The 21,077-nt window shown below is 35.2% G+C and overlaps 1 protein-coding gene across 1 annotated transcript in view; it reads right to left on the reverse strand.

Moving 5' to 3' along the window:
• RFX3 (regulatory factor X3) overlaps nt 1–21,077 on the reverse strand; it is a 147,071-nt gene that overhangs the window by 38,931 nt on the left and 87,063 nt on the right. The window contains exons 6-10 of the mRNA XM_015566895.1: nt 18,002–18,121; nt 6,241–6,362; nt 4,445–4,557; nt 500–615; nt 3–65 (exon numbers count right to left, since the gene is read on the reverse strand). Coding sequence (XP_015422381.1) covers nt 3–65; nt 500–615; nt 4,445–4,557; nt 6,241–6,362; nt 18,002–18,121 — 534 coding nt within the window. The remainder of the gene's footprint in view (nt 1–2; nt 66–499; nt 616–4,444; nt 4,558–6,240; nt 6,363–18,001; nt 18,122–21,077) is intronic.

A 21,077-nucleotide genomic window follows, 5' to 3' on the forward strand; every position in this document is an offset into this window, starting at 1 on the left:
ACTCATGTTTGCACAGAGTTATCAGCTTTGCTTTCGGAAGTCGACTTTCTATTTCACTCAGATTGCTGGGGTGAATAAATGTAGCAAATGAATAGATGGCAAATGAGGATAAAAAAGAAAATGGACTTTAAAAATAGTTTTAGTTTATCAAATATTACTGAGGTTAGAACTATACCACCATTGCACCGGTGCCATATGGCTGGATATATATAACACCCCCCAGAGCTGCCTATGCACATTAATACTTTCTGACGGCAAGAAAGGCATATATGATACTAAATCCATGAAGATGAAATAGCTTTACCACAGTCCCCCAATGCAATAAAATGGGAGCTATTGTACACACGCTGAAACCTCCAGAGAGCAGTTTGTGGCTTATTTCAATCTATTCATTTAATGTTATCAGGTAGGGTTCACAACTGGTATACATATCTCTAATTTATTAACTGTGACATCTACTTAGCCATGAAAATGAACTGGAAAGTTTATTGATTCTGACCTTGATTCAGTAATGGTAGTGCCATCAGTTGGAGTAGAGGGAGAATAGCGCCAGAATGTTTGCCACAATTTTTCTATCAGGCTAAACTGAAGATTCACAACAACGTCCAATATTGCCTAAGAAACAAAATGGTTATTGGTATACCTTACAATATTTCTTATGTGGAGGTGAGAGGAGAACATAATGTAAAGGGACTTAAATGGTAAAAATACCTTTGGGTTCATAACTTAACATGGTAAAACTGGACTAAATTGGGCCAATGGAAGTAGGGAAACAAAAGAGATTAGCTAAGGGGAAAAACAATTCTTAAGAGATTAGGCAGGATGACTGATATCCCTCCCATAATGGCCTCATATCTCACTCTTACTTTCACCTCTTTCTTCCCCCATGCTTGCGTCCCTCTTCTCCATTTTCTTCTCTTACTTTTCTTTCATTTTTTTCTACCCACTGCTTCCCTCTGCCTCCAGGGTTGCTGCCATTCTTCATATTCTCAGAGCGAAGGGCACAAAACATAGATTCAATTCATGTCAGTCCTCACTGAGCTGACTGTCCCCCCACCGGCCATCAAAGAGGCTGGAAGTGAAGGGTGTGGGGGTGCTTGCGTGTGGCAGGCAGAGTTAGGGCTAAAAGTAGCTCTGTCGAAGGCTACTGACCATGGGTCCCAATGTGTTCCCAGCTACGCAGAGGCTGGGTCACAATCTACAGTCAAGTCAGGAAGGCCCTCAGATGATCGCCTGCCAGGCAGGAGAGTACAGCCAGCACCTCTCTTTGGTCACGCAATGCCTCCCATGCAATCCTATTCTGCGCATGCTCTTTCGAGAGCAGCTTTAAGAACATCCCCTTCTCTAATCTGGCGTCAGGGGCTTTACCTTCTCCTTAATTTTACCTCCTAGAGCCATTATCCAGCTCTGGGAGATTAATTTTATTTTGAGGATGGTAAAATTTGCCACTTCCATTAACTTCTGATGATCATATTTAGTTTTGTCCTGCCCTTGCAATTAGTTTATAAATTCACCTTCAGATAAAAGCAGTCATAAAATAAAAGAATAACTTGTGCAAAGAACACATGATTGTGTGATTATTTTGAGCATAAAAGACAGAAGTTGTCAATATAGTGTGTTTAATGTCCTCAGCATTGAGAATGAGGACAGCTGCCCAGTCAAGATCTACAAAATGCACATAAGCTAAGCGACAACAGAGGAAAACTGGTAGTCAATCTAAGGATTTTAGGCAAAAAGAAAAAAAATATAATGTTATAATTCTGAAGGCTGTGCTACCTGTATAGATTGACCTTATGTATGATACAGAGAATAAATGATGATCTACACAAAAAACTCTGAAAACAATTCAAATATTAAGCAAAATCTGTTTGGGACATATTCTGGGAACTAGTAGGAAAAGCTCCAAGTAGTTAGTAATGAAAATGGAAGGAAGGGGACAAATTAGAAAATGGTATAAAATTCAAAAGGTTAACGTACTCTTCTTCACCCTTTTATATCAGCAATAATAAAAAATGCAAGTGCAAGCCCTGCAAATAAAGGGCGTATAGATGTCCCTCCTCCCAGGCAAAAACTAAAACCTTCTCAAGAGGCAGGTAAAATTATAACTGCTTTCTCAACTGTAGCTTAGGCACATTGCAAGAGAGTTCTATTAATGAAACAGCTATTAATATCTCACATAATACCTTACATATTTATATCCATGAGATTGCTGTAAGAACACTATGTGTATGTTAAAAGAAAAAAAAATAGTGTTGTAGCACCTTGTGTAGAAAATTATACTTATTCCTTACCTAAAACTAGTGATACTTACACAATATCTTTGATAAATAAATCATGAGAATTCTAAATGATAGGCAAAATAGGTATGTTAAGCTTTCTTTAAAACATAAACTGTATTAAACACGATATAAAATAAAGCAAGTAATTCAGTGCATCTTAAATTTAGTGACTCTTAAGTCAATCTCAAATGCCTTCAAAAAGGACATTCTTCGCAGTAGCCTCTTGAGGCAGTTTTACAAATGAATAAAACCCGTATCCTTTGTCCAATCACCCATTTTCAAATATGTTCATATTAAAATACATATCAAATATATTTTAAAATCATCCATATTATATTGGCTTGGAGCAAATGACTCATGTATCTGTACTTCAAAAGTTCGGAATTTTCACAGAAAAAAATAGAATTCTTCTTTTTCATATTTGCTCCTATGCTCCATGGGAGATGGCATGAATTCTGGTAACTCTGAAATAAATTGGGCTCATTCTATAGACTGCACACATATTAATCATCATACATGTCTATCTCTCTTCATATAATCCTACAAATAGAAATGTTGATGAAAATTTTGTAACCCAAAGAATATTTTCATTTTATTGGGGGAGGTTTTCACTTAGAATAATCTTACTATATATTCTTTAGTAATGTAAATAATATTGCTCCAACTTATACTTTGAATAAGTATGAGAAACTTAAAGAAATACAAATTATATTTGTGTAGACTGGTTTACTTAAAGCAAGGTTCAGAGTACAGAGAAATAAGAAAATGGTTAGAGAATCTTCATATATATGATATACATGTAAAAAGAAATTTTCCCTAGATATACAAGTATCATCCAAAAATTCTCTAATACTAGGAAAAGCAGTAGTCAAAGAAAAACATATATTAAGTGTCTTTCATCATTGCAAGAAATGTTGGGAACAGACTGGCAGGATATGCTGAAAACAATGTGGTACATAGCTTGTTAATAAAGAGAGAGCTTGCCCTTGGTTGTTAATAATCTAGCACCCTTGACAAGCACTCAGATTTATTCAAGCTGTTCTTATTTCTGGAGAATGAAAAATCTGTGAATGCTATGAACTGAGACTCCTCACTATACTGCATTGTCAGCAGTCAGGAGGACAGCCCGTGAAATCTAAAGGATTATCTTTTACTTATAAGTAGATCATAGATAGCCCTGGAATAAAGCTTCCTAAATTCTAAACAGACTCCTCTTTCAAAAGGAAAGGCACTTATGAAAACTCTCCTTGTAATCCATCATTCCCTCGGTACTAAGTGAGCTGCAGGTACATGTCATGCCTTGGAGAGAGTTCTCCTCCTGGAGACCATGTAGCCACTTCTGAGGAGGGATATTCAGAAAGGGATAGGAGTAGGGATGCAAAATACCAACAGGAACTTTAATTACCACAAAAACAAAACTGGAGCCTCTATGATCCCTGGAAGTGCTTTATTAAACATTTACAGAAAATATTTTTGATAGAAAATGGTGTTATATTCAAAAGGTAAAAAAGGTGCATTGAAAAATTAGGACTCTTTCTCCTGCCACCCAGTCACCCAATTTCCTTTACAAAATCAACACCATTAACATTTTCATGTTTATTCTTCTGGAGAGATGTATATACATGCTGTTTTTTATTCAAATGATAGTATGCTGCTATACACACTGCTTTGCATCTTGTTTTTTTCCTTTGAAAATAAATTCTACGTTTGTTCTATATTAGTGCATTTAGACTTGCCTATTCTTTTTAATAGCTGCATAATATTTCACTTTATAGATTATACTATATTTTATTTATTTAGTTCCCTACTAGATATTGAAGTTATAACCAATCTTTTGCATTGGAAACAATAATACAGTAAATTAGTTCCCTTGTGCACTTATTTCTTCATCCACATGTAAACCTGTTTTCTAGGATAAAAACCTCGAAGTAGAATGCATCAAAGGATTCATTAGAATAGGCTAAGAAAATGGACAGTAAAATTCATTCTCCTTTTCCTATAGTCATCACCTTTCTACTCTGAGATAAGAAGATAAATTAACTTATAGGTGCTCAAAGAAATATCAACTAACTTATATGTCTCTTAGGAATAAGTCTGGTTATTTTATTTTGGTAAGTTGGCTAGCACAACTCAGCAGGGGTTGTACTATGTCTGAAAAGATTTACCTCACAGTGCTCTCGATAAAGACTCTGCAGTGACTTGATATCCTCAAAGGTAGTACCATCTGGCAGAGAAGAGATTTCAACTTCTCCAAACTCTGGGAGTGCTCGAGATGCATCTGTTACCAGGACAACACAACAGAATAAAGCTTTGTGGATGGTGCCAATTACAGATTAATGAAGGAAAGTTTAAGCAAACTAAAAAAGGAAAAATAAATAAATAAAAGATCAGAGGCCCAAAGAGCAAGGATTTTTTATATTGCTACTAGAAAGCAAAACTTGGCAACATCGTCAGCTCAGAAGAATAGAGGGAACATAAAAATTTTGGAGAAACTAAATTTTCACTATTACTATATCACATCATAGTGTCTTTTAATATAAGGCATATATATATATCAAGTTGCCAGAATCAATTTTGGTTATTTTTACTATTATGTTACTTAAGCACGTAAAAAATCTAGCTTTAAACTCATTATGCTCAAACTTCCTATATAATTATAAACCACAAACCTACAAAATAAAGACAAAGAAAACTACAAGAATAACATTAAACTCAACAACATTAACTTGATGTGATGGATGATGCTGTTGTCCTGTATGGAACATGATTGAGGTACTGACTGCTGTGGCACAGGAACTTTTGAGTTTGACACGCTTATACCAACAGGTATTTCCTCGTGGCTGGACCTCCCATTATTTTTCTATATTTAAATGGACTGTGAAATGTTCCTTCACACTGAGCACTGGGACAGCATGTAGCCTTCCCTTGGGATGAAGGCGTAATTTACATAATAAGTCTCTGTTCTTTTCTCATAGCTCTTATTAATGCAATACACTTTGGAGTCTGCCTTATCATAAATTCAAATACAAATGTGGAAACTAAAATTGCAGAACAGTATTCCTTCTTGTCTTCTAGGTGATCCAGAATATGCTTTTGTTTTTTTTAAAGATAATAGTCGAAATAAAAAGATGAAATAAAAAAATATTCTTCTTGAGAGCTCAAAGGCCCATAAGAATATACCTAAGAATTTTAGTTTGGGAAATGATGCCATAATATTTTCAACTTCTCCAACTTGTCTTTCTCAGAAAGTGCACATAGACACATAAACACATACAGACACATACACACACACACTCTCTGACAGCTTCTACTCATCTTGTTTGATCTGCTGTACAGAAATTATGCATGTTCATCACTAGAAGAGTTTTCAATTAAATTAAAGTGCCATTTTTGCACCTTTGGCTATGACAAGATGCAAAATGATCAAGTTCCACTTCCTAACTCTTTAAATAAAGAGAAACATGTATATTATCTATGATTTTTAAAAAAAATATATGAAGTGTTGTGATCTAGTTAAAAGAATAAATTACTTTTTAAAAGCTTACAATAACTTTTATTCTAATCTGAGGCTGTATGCACATGTAACTTTATACATAGAAAATAATTCTTTTTGGAACTTAAGTTGCTACTGAAATGTAAAAAACACATAACACAATTTTGATTTTTAAAAAAAGCCCAATTAATACAAATTCTGAAAAACAATTTCACAGCAAATAGCCTTTAATTTATATACATTTAGAAGTCCTACATAGCTCAAGAGTTTTAAAAATAAGCTTTAGTGAACATGAGAAAATAGAAATGAACTGGAAATGTCATACAATGTGCATAGTTTCAGCACACAAAAAAGTCTTTCCATTTGGTTAACATCTATAATAGAAATCTCACTTGAAGAAAACACTACTATTGTTCTCTTGTTTTCAAAATCCTAAAAGCAACTAATATGCATTACACCTTAACATACCTAAAAACTGTTGATGATGTTGACTTTGGGCAATTACAGTTTGCTCAACAGATGTGCCTGTCTGTTGACCACTTCCTGTGAAACCATCTGCAACCCCATCCACTTTCTGCATAGGCTTGTACCTAAAAATATTAGATGGGAAAAAACAAATAAACCAAATTATTCCTTGCTTTTTTGTACTGCACAGAACTCCCAAGGCATTCAATTTTATCCTGTCTTCTTTAAAGTTTCATGATAGTTGGATAGGATTCTTTTCCTTTGACAGTCTCATAAAGCTAAAGTGAAGAAAGTTTCTCAATTGTGAAAAGAAGAAGGGGGAGGGGCTAGGAAGACCCATTTTTGAAAATTCAGAAATCTACCTAAGAAAGAGTTTTGAGGCATTTCTTTGGACACCAATGGCAAAGATGTTCCTGGTTATAGTTTTAATGATTTGAATATAACTTTTAATGGCCAATGGGTCAAGGTAGAAACTCTTTAAATATGTTGGGATTTTAATCTAAACAAAGATCTAGGTCTAGGAGGTAGGGCCTGAGAAATGTTGATGAATGGCTTTCAAGTTATTAATATCTCTAAAATATGAATCAGCCTATCAACTCTACTATATCTTCGAAAGCCTCCCATGCATCTCAACACATTTGTCTCCCTTAACTCTTCTCCATATTTGCAAACAGAAAAACCCTAAGTATCAGCTTGCAGCAAAATACATGCAAGAATCCATCTATAAGGCTAATTTACCAAATTAAGAAAAAGAAACCCTAAAGTCACCTACAGTTCTGTATTTATCTTTAGGTCCTAGTAATAGAAACTCATGAACTTTGCATACTGCTAAGAAATAATAAAAAAAAATGTTTCAGTAGCATGGTCAAGAAGGAAAGCCTGCTTGGGAGACATAAAAAATATATTAAAAACTGGGCAACCCTGCTAGGATAAAAAAATACAAAATAAGAAATAAGCATCAGCCCTAGCTGGTTTGGCTCAGTGGATAGAGCATCAGCCTGCTGAATGAAGGGTCCTGGGTTTGATTCCAGTCAAGGGCACATGCCCGGGTTGTGGGCTCGATCCCTAGTAGGGGGCGTACAGGAGGCAACCGATCAATGATTCTCTCTCATCATTGATGTTTCTATCTCTCTCTCCCTCTCCCTTCCTCTCTGAAATAAATAAAAATATATTTTTAAAAAAGAAAGAAGCATCAACTCTAATTTTTCTTTTTCCAAATTTTTTAAAAGATTTAACTTATTTTATTTCATAAATTTAGAAAAACTAAGAAAAAATTGAGATTTATGTCTTAGAGATACCATCATTCACTTTAAGATGTCTGTCCTTCCATTCTTTTTTCCCGCTCATTTCTAACTATACTTATAAACAAAACCACCTCCAGACATTTGACTCTTACATTAATATCATAATGCAAGTGGATCATTAATATGAATTATTGTGGCTAACAATGTCCATAATACCTGAACAGGATATACTCAAAGATGGCTGCATTCTGATAGCAGATAGAGAATGAATGGACCTGGTGAAACATCATACAAACTAATGCTTTAGTTGCCTTAAAGAATGATTCAATCTTGAATGTTATTAATTATAACATAGATAAATGAAACTTCAAAGAAAAATTGCAAAGTCATTCATAATGATATTTATATTTATTTCTTATATGACAAAAATAAAGTCAGAACATGAACAGAGTGAAAAAAGGGTACAATACTTCATCCTTATTATCACTTTAGTGATGATTCCACATCACCAAAATGTTGGTTGCTATTTTCTAATGATATAAAAGAACTCAAACATGTTCTTTTATTTAATGGAAAAACCATTGGAAAGTACTTTTCAATTGGTTCATACCAAGAAGTGGCAGAAGGGATAGTATTGTGATGTTCTAGAAATGCTGTTTATGAAAAACGGAATTTTTCATTTATTTTCCTCTTTAAAAATTATCTTAGCCAGGCAAAAAATCTTTCTGAGGCAAATACTTTAGGTACTTCTGTGGGGAAGTTGCTAACCATTCATTCTGTCTAGAAAATTTGAATGATTTTATCCTTAGTAAATAAATTTAACGAAGTTTCCTGTCCTCATTGAGCCATCTCAGGTGTCATTTGATTTTACCCTCCTTTTATCAGCTATGAAATTTTGTATTTTATATAAAATAGGCTAAAATTGCTTAACCATGTTTCTGCATTTAAGTTAATTAAGTATGGCATTCACAAAGTTAGTAAACAAAAGTGGTTAAAGGAATTTGAATTATTTACTCTGAAGAAGAGAAAATGGAAATGTTTCCTATAGAATTCAATATGTTAAATTTTAACACAGGATTAGTGAGTAATTATGAGATTTTGCCAAGCTATGCTTCATCAAATTTCCTTTGTCCTTCACAAATGCTTAACGAGCACAAATATCAAGGACAAGTGGAATTTCACCATAAAAGGAAATGACATATTTCTCTCAGTCTGTGAGTTTTCAGAGAATGGATGCTATGTCACAACCTTCTTGTACACAGTACTTAGCAAGCCTGCAAGCTTACAAGTAAAATTATCTGCTCCCTCAGAAAAATGTAGACATGAACGTTCCTAAGGAAAGAGAGATTATATTTTTAACAAGCACTCAAAATCATAATTCATTATAATTAATGCATGATTATACATAATAATAATGATATTGAGTGGGAAGCATTGATTATATGTACAGTGTATTACACAGGAGATGAAAAATGCATCAATATTAGCTTATGGGGAAAAAGAAAATTAGCTGGTGAATTCAAGAGAAATGTTGCAGATCAGTACTTAAATACAAAACTTATATAGGAGACGTAAAGAAGAAAAAAAAGAAAATAGAACTGAGAAATTAGTGTTTTTATTCTAATCATAAAATTAAGGATAGCAAGGTAAACAGTGGATTAAATGGATCAGGCAAAGATGCACTACGTGTATCCATTCTTGGTTACTCTGTCGATAGGCTCTTCATAAGCCAGAACATTATGTTGTACTTCCTCAGAGAAAGATATGGGGATAAATTTGGTAGGGGTCTGTGCCATAAAGAATGACATCAAGAAGCACAGGAGTATGGTTTATGTACAAGAGCAGTATTAGTGGGAGCTAAATATGAGACAGCTTCCAGGTAGTGCTAACTTTAGCTTTTCCTGCTTTAACTACTAAATCATGTGGTAGAACAGTGTATTGTCTGGCATTGCATTGGTACTTAGAAGGAATTCCGGGAAATCACAAATACTGAACTGAGGAAAACTAGATGTTCATATTCCTGATGCTCTAAGAAATAATCCTATCCCTGCCACCACCTCAGAAGGTTGGGTCTTCCCAGAGGAAGATGGAGTTTAACAGGAAGTCAAGAATAGGGACATTAAAAATAGGCTAAACAAATATCTGTGGTAACTGATTCTGCTTGGGAGAAACAGCTATAGATATTACTAGAGGACTGGTGCATAAATTCATGCACCAGTGGGGTCTCTTGGTTTGGCCTGTGGGATTGGGCCAAAACTGGTTCTCTGACATCCCCCGAGGAGTTCCAGATTGCAAGATGGCACTGTCCAGGCCGAGGGACCCCACCGGTGCACAATTGGGGCTGGGGAGGGACATGGGAAGATGGCCAGTCTGGAGGGACCGTGGGAGGGCTCCAGGGCATGTCTGGCCCATCTCGCTCAGTCCCGATTGGCAGGACCCCAGCAGCAAGCTAACCTACTGGTTGGAGCATCTGACCCCTGATGGTCCATGCATGTCATAGCGACTTGTTGACCAGTTGACTGTCTGCCCCCTGGTGGTCATAATGAGCAGCTGAGCGGCCTTAGCATATCATTAGCATATTACACTTTGGTTGAAAGGATGACCAGACACTTAGCATATTAGGTATGTCAGTATCTGGGTAGCTTTCCATAAATTTCAAATGATAAACTCATGCTAGGTCAACCCAACAAAATCCTGGGAATCGGGTTTAGGAATTATTTTAACAAGTTCTGAAATGTTTCTTAAGGAGCCTGCACAGCACCAGTACATAAGAGCCGCTTGGCCTGATATAAATTTCTTCAGCCCACTTCTGTAGAAGTATATTGCTAACATTAGAGATAAGCCATTTTTTTATAACTGTCATCAGTTTTCAATACACTGCATGTGGAGTATAAGTAAATACCTCTGAATGTATGGTGAATGCATGAATGAATGCTCAGAGTAACATATTTCATTTTACATACTATTAATTGATCTTAACATATATCAAATCAATGTAACAAACATTAATTGAGCATTTACTATAGGCATATAGGGGAATGGATTTGAAAAGGCTGCATATAAATAGAATTTTTCCAGCACAGTTTTTTTAATAATCTATTGATTTATATGATAATTCAACATTCTCTTAACTCTAGTTGAGTTTCAACTGACGTCTTAGAATTGAAACAATCATTTTCAGGTTTCCTGTCTCTACCTTTTTCATAAAATTATTGCCATTTAAATTATAAACTGTAAAAACCAGAGGTACTTTTTACTGAAAAAAAATTGTTGAATCCTTTAAAAAACAAAACAGCTTAGTAATCTTTTAAACAACAGAACTCGCTCCCTTTTCCCATTTATTTTACAAGTGCATTATTTTTAGATTAGGCTTCCTTATAGTAGATTATTAGCACTCTCTAGTTGCCTGTACTCTGAGAAAGACCTGTACTGCAATCTAACGAAGAAACAGCTCTTGGTTTCAAAGTCAGTAAGAGGCAAATGATAATTTTAACAGCTTGCAACTCCATGGGCAATCAGAGCTAAAGTTGTTAATGATTAAGAAATCAAAGAAACTCTAATGCTTTAATAGCTGAGTGCATGCATGAAACCTGTCACTAACACAGAAAATCTGGAAAATTATTAGGAATCTTTCACCATGGGGTTAGTCTTAGCTGTTATTTAGAACTTGGACAGCTATAACTCTACTGTAAAATAATAGCTAATTCTGTCAATAATTTCACATGGACAGACACTGGAGGAGTCCAAAGGAAGGCAAAGAACCATTGCATTCAATGAACAGTACCAGGTGGAAGGACTTTCAACAGACTAAATGGAACATCTGGAAAAATACCTTTGAAGTGAAAAATGCAAATGCAAAAATCTGAATTGTACAGGCAAATAGATTCATCATTAATGTAAAACTCTAGACAGCATGCAATCATTTAATTTGCATGAACAAATCTATATACTGAGCTCATAATCAGGGCAAGAGGCTAAAATTTTTTGGAATATTGAAATTCTCTTTGGAAATATTGTCCCAGAAAGTGTTGCTATGACTTGAGGTCTGAAATGAACCAAATGATACAAATGTGAACAGATCAGAGAAAACAGTGAATGTTAAGAGTGCCATTTTTTTCATAATAGTAACTAACTCCTTGATGTCACACTGAATATGTCTGTATCTAAATGGATTCCCACATCTACCCTGCTGGTCAATGCGAGCTACTCCGTCTCTTCAATTCTTATTGATGGCTCTTAGAGTATTTGTCTCTTCATTAGTTCTACATCTATAATTGGGCAAAGGGAGAAGGAAAATTTTAAATTCAAATGGGATAGTAGTATTAATTACAGCAGTTCTAGGAAAAAATCTGGGAGAGGTGGGGAAAGGAGAAGGTTGAAGCTACTGGCTAAAATGAAACCTGTGGATCATTTGTTAATTTAACACATATTTGACAATATGCTCAGTGCTCTCTTAGGTGCTGAGGATGAAATGTGCAAAGAGGCAGACAGGGTTCTCTTATTTCATGAATTTCTTCACTGACTCCTCTTAGCATAATTTAGAGTTAACTGTATAGAACTGATTTAGTCTTGTTACAAATATTCACAACACTTTCATAACAGCTCTTTTATCTATAGCTGAGTCCTTCTGTTAAACTGATTCTAGAATAGATGCCCCCACTCCTTTATTTGGAGAATAACAACCTGACTCCTCCTAATGCCACAACAGCAACAAAAACAGAAAAAGGGCATCCGAGGCTTTACCCAGGAAAAAATAAATTAGTGAGGTTCTTGCATATAGCAAAATTAAATGGGCCTCGGTATCCTTAACAGTAAATAACGATGTACTTGCCCAACAAAATCATGCATACAAAGTGCTTTATTGCAGAACGTTTCCAATGTTCAATAAATGCTCATAGAAGAATAAGTGGTGACTCCTAGTATTATCAAACTTTACATTAATTACTATAGTTAATAGTTAACTGAATTGTGATTCTTCTGTCTTCAATGGAAAATATCTTTACATTAGGGAGTGCTACAGTGGCACAGTGAACATTAAATATCTACAAGCTGAGATTCTTTGTCTCCAAAAGCCAAATGCACAGGCACTGATCATCTTCCTACTGAAAACTCCTGCCACCCTCAGCTGCCTCAGAGCAATTTACCAGCCCTAGGTGCTTAGCTCTGAAGGGAATTCATAGTCTAGGAAAGGAATTGTAAACTATTAACATCAATCAAAGTTGAAAACCACTGGCCTAGAGGTATAAGACATGGAAACCACGCTTGCCCAATTGCCAGGCTTCATTCTTATCCAAAACAGCCTTATTCTTAAAGAAATATTTTTCTCTAGGGCACCAGTATAATAATGATAATAGCAATTAGTACTTATCTAACACTTGCATATTTCCAGTTATAGGAACACTTTACTTTTTTTTCATTTGAACTTCAAAGCCTTCTGTGAGGTAGTCTATTATTCATTTCCATTTAGCAGATGAAGACATCAAGGTTCAGTGAAGTTCCATCAACACTGCAGAAGTGTCAAAGCAGGCTGTACTCGAACCCATACCTCCCAATGTTAAATACAGGGGCCTTCTCACTTGTCTATGACAAGTGGATGAAGAAAGGTCTTCTAATAACAAAGGTTCTAGTCCTCACTCTCTTCTGAGAAACATGCATGCTTTCACATCTGTCTACGGCCACAGCGAAAGTAGCCCTGTTGTACCATCTTTCTAATAGGCCTCTATCTCCCCTTCCCCTGCCCCAGAGCCACAAATGTTCCTTTTTTCACAGGATCCAATTCCTATGGAAAGACCATACGAAGAGGGAGGAAATGACATATTCCCTCACATATTTAGGACATACTAAAGTGTGATTTTTTTCCTTTATTACATATGCAAACATTTAATTACAGTTGTACATTTCTGTTTGAGTTATCTTACCTGTTTAAGGTGGAATTCATCTAAGAATAAATACAAGGGGACTGGGTTCTAGTCCTGATTGCTCTATGACCTTGGGTAAGTTGTCTACCCTTTATGGACTTCAGTTTTCCCAGCAAGAAGATGAGTTGGACTAGGTGATCTCTTCCCTCCAGCTCTAACATTCTATTATTCTGTGATATCTCTTTTAGATGTGATGGGCATATTTGGTATGCAATTGTTGGTTGTTAAGTATTTGTTGAAGGAATGATAACTGCAGTTTAAATATTTTGAGGAAGGCTACTGGGATCAAACACAGCCAAGCACATTGTCAAAAGCACTTGGCTCTATTCCACCACTTTTGCTGCAGGGATCTGGAAGAATAACTAAAATGTATGTGTCAACACCCTCTACGTGCTTCTTTTAAATATTAAAAATAAAACTGCAACAAACATTTTTACTTAGCTTGTAGCTCTAAAAATTACTGATCTCCATTTTGCTCTGTAATAATCTAATTTATTTATTGTATAAATTATGGGAAACAATAGTTTATGGTGAATTCCCTTGGAAATGAAAGATTACCCCATGTGAGCATGTAAGTTATTTTCACATAAAATATTTTCAGCAGAAGGTATTAAAAAACAACTATTATACAGTCTTCTGCTTCTTTAACCAGGGTACTTTACCTCTTCTTGATCACCTATAATTCCTCAATTAGCCAGTTATTAAACTGTGTTAGACTAGATTCTGGTCACTAGAGTGATACTCAAAGGACCTACTGGAGTGCAGCCTGCTGTGTTAAATAACCCAAAGCAAATAGAAGACCCTTGTCTACTTATATTTCCTCTTGCCTGCTTTTGTATCTCATGATTTTATGTGAATCAAGTGGGCTCTAATCTGCTTCTATATTTTAGGTAAATAGCTTGAGAATGGCTTCATCTTCTCAAGTAAGCTAAACTACAGGCTCTGTGACACCTGTTTTTCAATCAGAAGCTGTTTCCCTTTATTTCTTGACTCATGGCTATGTTCCTTATGGTGGTGTTGCTGGAAATCTGATGTATAGGTAAGTGGAATTTTCCTTTTCTACCTTATCAAATAGTCAAATGAAATACCGTATGTAAAAGAGATCTAACAGTTATAAAGGAATACAAAACAGCGATCAGATCATTATTTCTGCTACAACTACTATGATTCCAAACTTATCAGAAAAGTGACTTCTAAAACTTCCCTTTTATTTGACAAAATCATCACTGAATATACTTGAATTTTCTTAATATAAGAATACATGAAACGTACATTTCTACTATGGAAGATGTACACATATAGATGAATACAATAAATCCTGAGGCACTTAAATAATTTCAATATTCTAAAACAAGAGGCCTGGTGCATGACATTCGTGTACTGGGGGTGGGGGGACGCGCGCACAGTCCCTCAGCCCAGCCTGCGCCCTCTCACAGTCTGAAACCCCTCAGGGGATGTCCGACTCCCATGGAGGCCGAAGAGGATCCCGCCCCCTCCACTGTGCTGCCAGCCGTGAGCCCGGGTTCTGGTTGAGTGGCGCTCCCCCTGGGGGAGCGCATTGACCACCAGGGGGCAGCTCCTGCATTGAGCATCTGCCCCCTGGTGGTCAGTGTGTGTCATAGTGACTGGCCGTTCCGCCGTTTGGTCGATTTGCCTATTAGCCTTTTATTATATAGGATATGTAATACTATGTTGCTTGTATTTTAACAGGAGAATGACAATCTCTTCTTATGTGAATTTTAATATATTCAATGGAATCATTTGAGTTTTGGAATCATCTCATATTTAAGCCATAAAACAAATGACGTGCTCTTTCCCATTGTTTACAACAAATGCTCTTATGCCTACATTCAGACTTAGGGAGAAAACCTCTCCTCTCCCATCCAAGTGTTTCTGCACAATGGGCAATCTGCTTTCACTTCAGGTCCATTGGTGCTGCCAGTTGATAGAATCCTTCAGACACAAGGGAAATCTCCCTCTGTCCTACTGATCCAATGAGGGATGCATGAAGTTGATAACACTAACACTGCAATCAGTTAGCCAGACCACCATTCCTAGAGCAACTATCTAAAATCCAAAAGTTTTATAATTAAAAAAAATTACAGGAAATTTTAGGATTTCTTTGGTTGTCTAACATTTATTTCATGAGAAAGTAAAAACTAAAGTTGGCACAATTTATTAGTATTACTAAAAATTTTACATCATTTCTTACATACATCCACATTATATCTAATTCTAAAAAACATTTACTACTATACTGTGATTGTAGAGTTTATATGACTTGTTAAACTTCACATCTCTGGAACCTTTTAATTAAGAAACCTTTGTTAAATCTTAGGTCTTGCTTCCCTAACCCAGGCTTTTAAAATAAAGAATGTATCTTAAAGGCTTCCATTTCCATGAAAATTTGCTTGGTAGGATTTATTTGCAGTTATATCACAGGAAGAAATAGGCTTCTGCTGTCTTAGATGCAGTTCATTAAGCTTTTTTCATATTTAAGTTTGAGCATGTGTTATTTTTGAATCAAACTTTTGTTTCTTGATTGCACCATTACCTCCACTGTGTAGTGCTGCTATAAATGAGTGCAGAGACCTCATAAATTAAAAGCTATAAATATTGCCATAACAGGTGAAAAAAAATCATAACCCAAGACAATAACACTTTGTTATAATTCCCACAAACTCTATCTCCAAACACATTATGTGCTAATGTTCTATGATTTATTGTCTTATTTTTTCCAGAGCCCTTAATATCTTTCGTGAACTATACCTCAAAAAATAAGGGTCAGCAACTTAAAAAATATGGTTGAGAATCTGTGAATTAAAAATCTAAATCCCTTGAGATATCTTTACATCATATCCAATCTTGTCCTGACTCTTCAGTTTGGGACACTTGTACTAGAAACTCTGTGTTAAAACCACTTAACCTCTCGTCTCTTCCCATTACATATTTCTAGCCTAAAACCAAAAAGTCATCTCTCCAGAAAAAAATCTGAAAGTTTCATTCTTTTGCTTCAAAACCTTATACAACTTCAAAGCTATATTCTGTACAAAGAACAAACTTAACTTCATATACAACAAAATCCTTTAATCTCAGATCCAAACTACTTTTTAAATCTCGTTTCCCACTAAACTACTCAACCTTCTCAATTCTTCTTCTGCAATGCCAACCGCACCAAATCAGAGCAGTTACCAAAGACATTGTGAACTCTGCCCCTTTATACTTTTGCGTACATTATTCCCTCTGCCTGAATGCTCCTCTCTTTGATTCCTCTAAATCCCCACTCAAATAGCACTTTCTCTATGAAATTTCCTAGTTCTCCCTCTCCAATAATTTGATAAAAATTCCTCTGTATTCCAATAGGTCCTCGATCAAAGCTTTATTTTAGTACTTCTCATACTGCATTACTTAAAAAACAAAATAAAACAAAACAAACAAAAAACCACACCCAAAATTGTGCTTTCCCATCTAATTTCTTAACTCCTCAAAGGTAAGGGCTGTGACTTCTCTCTGAATTCAATTAGTACTTGCTGACAAAATAGAAAAGGGAATCCTGTGTGATATATTCTTTCTCTAGCAATGACTTAGAGCTAATACTTCTGATGGCTAAGGGACTAATCATTGATCAATGGATTAGGCAGAATGATGCAGATTATCTGATTACCTATGTGTAGACTTTGGTTCTGCTACCTAATTCTGCATGCTCAATGGAAAAGATAAATTGTAACTACTGCCACAGCTGTACTACACTGTAGGGGAGAGGGAGGAAGGGGAGAGGGAGAGATAGAGTTATCTTTCATTTTATTTACTACAAACTGTAATATAAGCCACATGAGACTAGAAGGCCCTCAGCTGTATAACAGCATCATGGGCTTATGTAAATCATTTGATCTGAGACTTAATTGAAAAATAGGACTATTAATGCTTTGATTATCACAAGGCTGTGTGGCCAGACTAGACTGAGGTATCTTCAATTCCAAGATCTATGATTCCATCCATCCATCCATCCATCCATCCATCCATCCATCCATCCATCCATCTATCCATCCTTCCTTCCTTCCTTCCATCCATACATCCATCCATCCATACATCCACCCAACCATCCACCCATCCAGCCATCCACGAATGCTTAAACTTTCTTACAGCTCTAATACCTACAATTCTACATCTATGAAAGTTGGATTCAAACAAAATGTAAGAAATCCCAAACATTCTGAAAGAATTTATACTGTGCCAAAAAGAATGGCTCGAGGGATATACAGAATTGCAGGTAACAATCTCATGAATGTGAAGCGCATTCTCCAGCTGGCAATTGCTTGGGTGTGCTCTTTACACTTGTGTTTAGTTTCCCTGTCTGGATAGCTTGGGATGTCACATTTAACTTAAAAGGGGCCAAACAGGCTGACTGATAAGTAATTTTGAAAGATTTGGAAAATAGGCAGGATGAATAAAATTCTAAATCATATATGAGAACTGTCTGTCATGAAAGTATGCCAACAATAGTGACATTCTTTCACACTTACGTATTTGTTCAGAAAAAAAGGAAACCAAAAATCTAAAGAAACACATAACTGACATGTCAATGACAACTGCAGAGTCTACCTTTGTTTCTGTTGCATGGGTTGTTGCCTCATAGCCATATACTGCATATCTTCTTGCAGACGATTGAGAGGGGAATCTGGCTTGACACGAATCCCATAGTAATGGTACTTGGAGTTTCCTCTTCATAAAAGAACAACAAACATTAGAGGCACAAAAAGTCAGTCAAACCTGTATTAATCATATAATATAGGATGTCCATATAACTTCTCATTTGGAAAAAAATATAAAAGCAGCATATTAATGTTATATATTTGTGATATGTCCTAGATACTTATATATTTTGATGGTAAATACATTTGAGGAATCAAAATAAGATTCTAAATCCACTGGCTCAAGGCCCTAAAAAAAAGTCCTTATAAACTTTCTCTTAAATATTGTTAAATAATCCACTTATTCCATTGAAGCTACATTTTATTTTAAAATTTATGTTTTAAATTTAATTTAGAAAGGGTAATAGTGAGAAAAAATTCTGGCCAACAAAAATTTATTAACAGGATAAGGGATTGAGCACTAAAGAATAATTTATAATAAAAAGTTTATACAGAACCAACAGAAAAAAAATCTTAATTCTACCTTTCTTAGGTAAGTTCTACATTTTCCAAGTTCTATTACTGCAGGGATGATGAAGATAACTTTACTGATGCAAGATGTTGTGGAGAAGTCTATTATATTTAATATTTTGAAACCTAAAAAGAAGCATGTATTTACTCATTTTGAAACATTTTATTAGTCTCTGTTTTTATGGGTTTATATTAGTTTTGCAGGCTGAATAAGATGTGTCACAACAGACATGGGGAAATTTCTCTGTGAAAATGTTAAATTTCCACCTGGAATAAAAATGTCACCATTACCCATGCTCAGGAGCAAGACCATATTGTTATTAGAAATGACAAAGTTTAGCCCTGAATGAAATGTGAAATTCTTGCAAATATAACATTTTAAATATGTGAATTTTTACAAAGAGAAAATAGTTTTTCATAACCCTATATATAGCAAGACATCAGTACTCTTTCAATTTTTTTCTTTCATTTATAACAAGAAATGCAAGGGGAGTGGGTTAAATATTTTATATAAAAACAGCACAATGTACAGTTGATTTATTATAGAATTGTACACCTGAAATCTATATAATCTTATTAACCAATCTCACCTCAATGAATTCAATTAAAAAATAAAATAGGAAAATAAATAAATAAAAGTTGTGGGAGAATTTCAACATGAATATCAATGGATATCATTAAATTATGGTTACTTAAGTTCAACAATGATAACCAAAGAAAACAGAATTTTACTTCCAAAATTAAAGAACATATATTAGATGAACCCTAAATATACAAAAACACATTAAAATTTTGTTATAAATAATATTGCTAGCTTTAAAAAAATGTAGGGCAGCCCTAACTTGTTTGGCTCAGTGGACAGAGCATCGGCCTATGGACTGAAGGGTCCCGGTTCGATTCCGGTCAAGGACATGTACCTTGGTTGCTGGCACATCCCTAGTAGGAGGTGTGCAGGAGGCAGCTGGTCAATATTTCTCTCTCATCGATGTTTCTAACTCTCTATCCCTCTCCCTTCCTCTCTGTAAAAAAACAATAAAATATATTTTTTAAAAATGTAGGGCATCTGAGTACCTATAAAGTTCCTACAAAATGAACCAGTGTGAAAACCTAATGCCTCTATAAAAAGCTTCCCACTAGCAGAGATTATATTATGTCTCCAAAATCCACTACAGAATAGAGCAAAAAACAAAACCAAAAAATACAAACCCCATTAGTAGTGTTCTCTGTAGGAAGTGGAGAATGACAAGGAGACATGGCAGGGTGAGAAGCAGCAGACATTAACCAGGAGATACAGCCAATTACAGGGCTACAGTGTGAAATGGTGTCTCTCTTGTGAGACCACGAAGCAGACCAAGTGTCCAGTTTCTTACACATCAGCATTTTTTGGGTTTGGGTACGGGAGGTGGTTTCCTTTCGGCAGGTCAGCATGGCCCATGGTCTTGGATTAAACTTAATTTGTAAATGGGGTCTACAAATGGCACATTTTCAGTTGCCTTGGTTTAGAAACATAGCGATTTCATTTACTTCTTAGCTAGTTCTAAAACTTGAGAAAATGTCTGGTTCTGGTTTGAATGAATTCACCTGTTAATTTTATTGCTGGTTAAATAAGTTCTACATATAGTTTGCTTTAAAAAATTATCTGAGTTAATTTGTGTCATGATTTATATGGATTTTCTTTCTGTTCTCTGGTTTAGAGGTAGAAAGGAGAGCTAATTCAGTTTCCATGGTAGAAAGACTCAGTACTGTGACTCCTACCGTTGTCAGTTTTTCTATACGAGAGCTCTACTATCTTCATAACACAGCATTTGTTTAAACTTTCCTCACAGGATTTCTTTTCTCTTTATTCTTCTGGGCTGTGCTTTCCATCCTTAATTATAAATACTATATAACAATTTTAAAAGGAACAGAAGACATAATTGCTGCACAGTGAGAAGAGGGAAAAAAGAATACCAGAAAGTAAATGCTGCAATATTGCAATATGCACTTATAGAGTATGGATTCTACTCATTCACAAACCCAAACAACCCTAATTTTGTCACTTTCTATTTTAAAGATGTGTTTTAAGATTTGAATGGAGCTTCAAAATAGGATCCATTGAAATCCCTTTCAGTAACAAAAGAAGCACAATAGAGCTTTAGAATGTTGAATAAAGCCCAGAGTTTCAAAATATTGGCACAGTATGCTTAACTACTGAGCCATTTGCTAGAAGATAAGAGGTTAGGTCCCTTTTTAAAGATGTTTTAAGATTTGAATGGAGCTTCAAAATAGGATCCATTGAAATCCCTTTCAGTAACAAAAGAAGCACAATAGAGCTTTAGAATGTTGAATAAAGCCCAGAGTTTCAAAATATTGGCACAGTATGCTTAAAACTTAAAGAAATGACACACTTTGAATACATACAGAACTTATAAATCTAATAAAATTGACACACCACTCTTTTCAGCATAAATTTATAAGGTCAATTACTAAGGCTCTATTTACTTTATGAGAATATTAATAAAAAACCTTTATTAGAG

The sequence above is a fragment of the Myotis davidii genome, unplaced genomic scaffold, assembly GCF_000327345.1.
Source record: "Myotis davidii unplaced genomic scaffold, ASM32734v1 scaffold83, whole genome shotgun sequence".
Lineage (NCBI taxonomy): Eukaryota > Metazoa > Chordata > Mammalia > Chiroptera > Vespertilionidae > Myotis > Myotis davidii.